This window comes from Mytilus edulis, chromosome 10 (genome assembly GCF_963676685.1).
Source record: "Mytilus edulis chromosome 10, xbMytEdul2.2, whole genome shotgun sequence".
Lineage (NCBI taxonomy): Eukaryota > Metazoa > Mollusca > Bivalvia > Mytilida > Mytilidae > Mytilus > Mytilus edulis.
Genome location: NC_092353.1, coordinates 71,927,740 through 71,930,620, shown reverse-complemented (window position 1 = coordinate 71,930,620; position 2,881 = coordinate 71,927,740). Strand labels below are relative to the sequence as shown.

At 30.0% G+C, this 2,881-nt stretch overlaps 1 protein-coding gene across 1 annotated transcript; it reads right to left on the bottom strand.

Moving 5' to 3' along the window:
• On the bottom strand, positions 1-2,342 carry LOC139491834 (NADPH oxidase 2-like). Its single transcript, XM_071279723.1, has 3 exons — positions 2,154-2,342; positions 780-904; positions 1-187 (listed from the first exon to the last, which is right to left on the bottom strand). Exons 1-3 carry the CDS (start codon positions 2,334-2,336, stop codon positions 61-63), a joined length of 435 nt encoding a protein of 144 aa, XP_071135824.1. The 5' UTR covers positions 2,337-2,342; the 3' UTR covers positions 1-60.
• Positions 2,343-2,881: the final 539 nt, after the last annotated feature.

Genomic DNA, 2,881 nt, shown 5'->3' with positions numbered 1-2,881 from the left:
AGTTATTTGTTTTTTATTTGAAAATGCAGGTAAAGTATAACATCACTTGTTGAGTAGAAATTAAAAGTTTTCTTTATTATAGAAGAACTTTGCCCCAGTTTTATCCACAGCGGAATGTTTGTTGCTGGCTTGGTGAAGAGTATTTGATAATCCACTTGGTCCACAGAAGAATACACCAACACTTATCCTGTAATAGAAACATAGTAATAAGATTACATTGTTATTCCCCCTTTTCCCATATATGAACTCAAAATACTGAATATAAAAACGGACAATCATAAATTAAAGGGTTTATTTTTATAAATCTTTAGAGAATTCTTATTTGTTTTACTACAGTTAAACTTAATTCTGTTGAACTCAGATATGTAAAAAAACACTTCGATGGTTGATAGTATATTGTAGATGTCATAATAATTTCTGATTATTTCTAAAATGTACAACTTTTTAATTCAAACTATCAATTATGCAAAACCCGTTATTAAGATAATCCATAAAAAAATTAGCATATCTCTGTAAACATGTTTAGATACTTTAAACAAGTGAAAATATTAATGACAAGCACATGTTCTCCAGTATATCCAAATATCCTTTTCTTTCCCTTAATGAAATTTTAAGTCTAAATCACCATAAACTTATGATTGTTTTATGTCTTTGGCATGCTTCTACAACGTCTTTCCAAATATAACTTTTATACCTGACCTCTATCGATTTCTGTATATATTATGATCATATATCATTTTAGTAACAATATAAATATTGATAAACATTTATGTACTAACCCAGCATGGTCTTTAGAAATATTTTCAAATATTTTGTCCCAGTTTGGTCGGCCATAATGTGTTTTCTGCTGTAGTCCTGTTACTGGGTCTGCTTCATCGCCTTCATGTAAAATTATGTTTTGAGCCTGAAAGTTACAGCGTATAATTATGTTATGAGCCTAAAAGTTACAGCGTAAGACTATGTTATGAGCCTGAAAGTTACAGCATAAAATTATGTATTGAGCCTGAAAGTTACACTGTTAAATTTTGATATGAGCCAGAAAGTTACAGCGTAAAATTATGTTTTGAGCCTTAAAGTTATAGCATAAAATTATGTTTTTAGTTTGAAAGTTACAGCGTTAAATTATGTTTTGTGCCTAAAAGTTACAGTGTAAAATTATATTTTGAGCCTTAAAATTACACTGTAAAATTATGTTATGAGCATCAAAGTTACAGTGTAAAATTATGTTTTGAGCCTAAAAGTAACAGCATAAATTTACATTTGAGCCTGAAAGTTATATACTAAAATTATGTTTTGAGTCTGAAAGTTACAGTGTAAAATTATATTCTTAGCCTGAAAAATGAAACGTTGAATACTATATTATTCTGATCTTGAAATTGCAATGAAAAATTGTATTCTGATTCTGAATAGTGCAATATGGAATACTATTTTTAAATTGTTTTAAAGTAACAATGTGGATTAAAATACTTCAGGTTGTTAATTGCTATGAAAAATTATATTCTGAGCCTGGAAATTACTATGTAAAATTATATTCTAAGCCTGGAAATTACTATGTAAAGTTATATTCTGAGCCTGGAAATTATTATGTAAAATTATTTTCTGAGCCTGGAAATAACTATGTAAAATTATATTCTGAGCCTGGAAATTACTATGTAAAGTTATATTCTGAGCTTGGAAATTACTATGTAAAATTATATTCTGAGCCTGGAAATTACTAAGTAAAATATAATCTGAGCCTGGAAATTACTATGTAAAGTTATATTCTGAGCCTGGAAATTACTGTGAAAAATTATATTCTGAGCCTGGAAATTACTATGTAAAATATGAAAACAACATGTTATAAATTGCATGCGTCCAAATCACTTATTTGAATAAACTTTCATCAAGAACGCCCAAAGCCTAATATTTGAAAGCCAAGAATTTATAGGAACAAAAACAATTTAAGAGCTATTACCAAAAAGGACATACAAAAAGTTGCCATTTGTTGTTCATTGTTGTTGATCTTTGTGTTGTGAGAGAAGTATGGTATTGGTAGGGTGTGTGGTCTGTTGTTCTACTCAAATGGTTGAGCAACTCCTGTTATCCTAAATGTTATAAAACATGTGGCTAGTCTCTAAGTAAAATTTCATACTAAAATAGTATTCCAATATTACCTGGTCTTTGTCCCAGCCTCGGGTTAAGTAGATATTATAGGTGAGGAAATTTGTGTTTCCCTGTTCAGCCATCTGAGTATCAAATTCTTGTAGAAGTTCTTGCATCCATTCAAATGAGTTGGTATCTGGACAGACCCAGTAAAAATAAACCTTTCTTAACTTCATGTCTCCATCAGGGTTCATACACTGGTATCTACCGGATGAAAAAAATTCAAATATACATTTTTTGGCAATTACAGCTGCACATAAATCAAAAGCAAGTTCTTTTTTGCTTAAAAGAAACCCTTCCAATTCTGTCAAGCAGTAGCTGAATGATAAAAAAATCAATGACAGATGCAATGCAGAAACAGAAAGAAAAGAATGGACGTAATGAACTACCCTCTTCAGAAACTGAGCATTGCTGAGGGTATAATAATATATCCCTTATGTTGAGTTCATAAAGGAGATACCTTAATTACTTAACATACTGACATATTACATACCGGTAGATTTAATGAGGGATGATACGAATTGACTTATTCAAAGTAGTAGATCCAATAAGACCCCTTTTTGGCCCCAAAGTAAAGCAATTTTACAAATTTGTTAAAATGTAAATTTGTAGCTATTTATTGGAAAGTAGAATACTTCTGTTACATAACTATGTGCTGTTTTTGCCAATACACTGCACACAAATCGAGTACATGTACTAGCATCATTAAGTAATGAAAAATTAATGTAGAATACTTCTA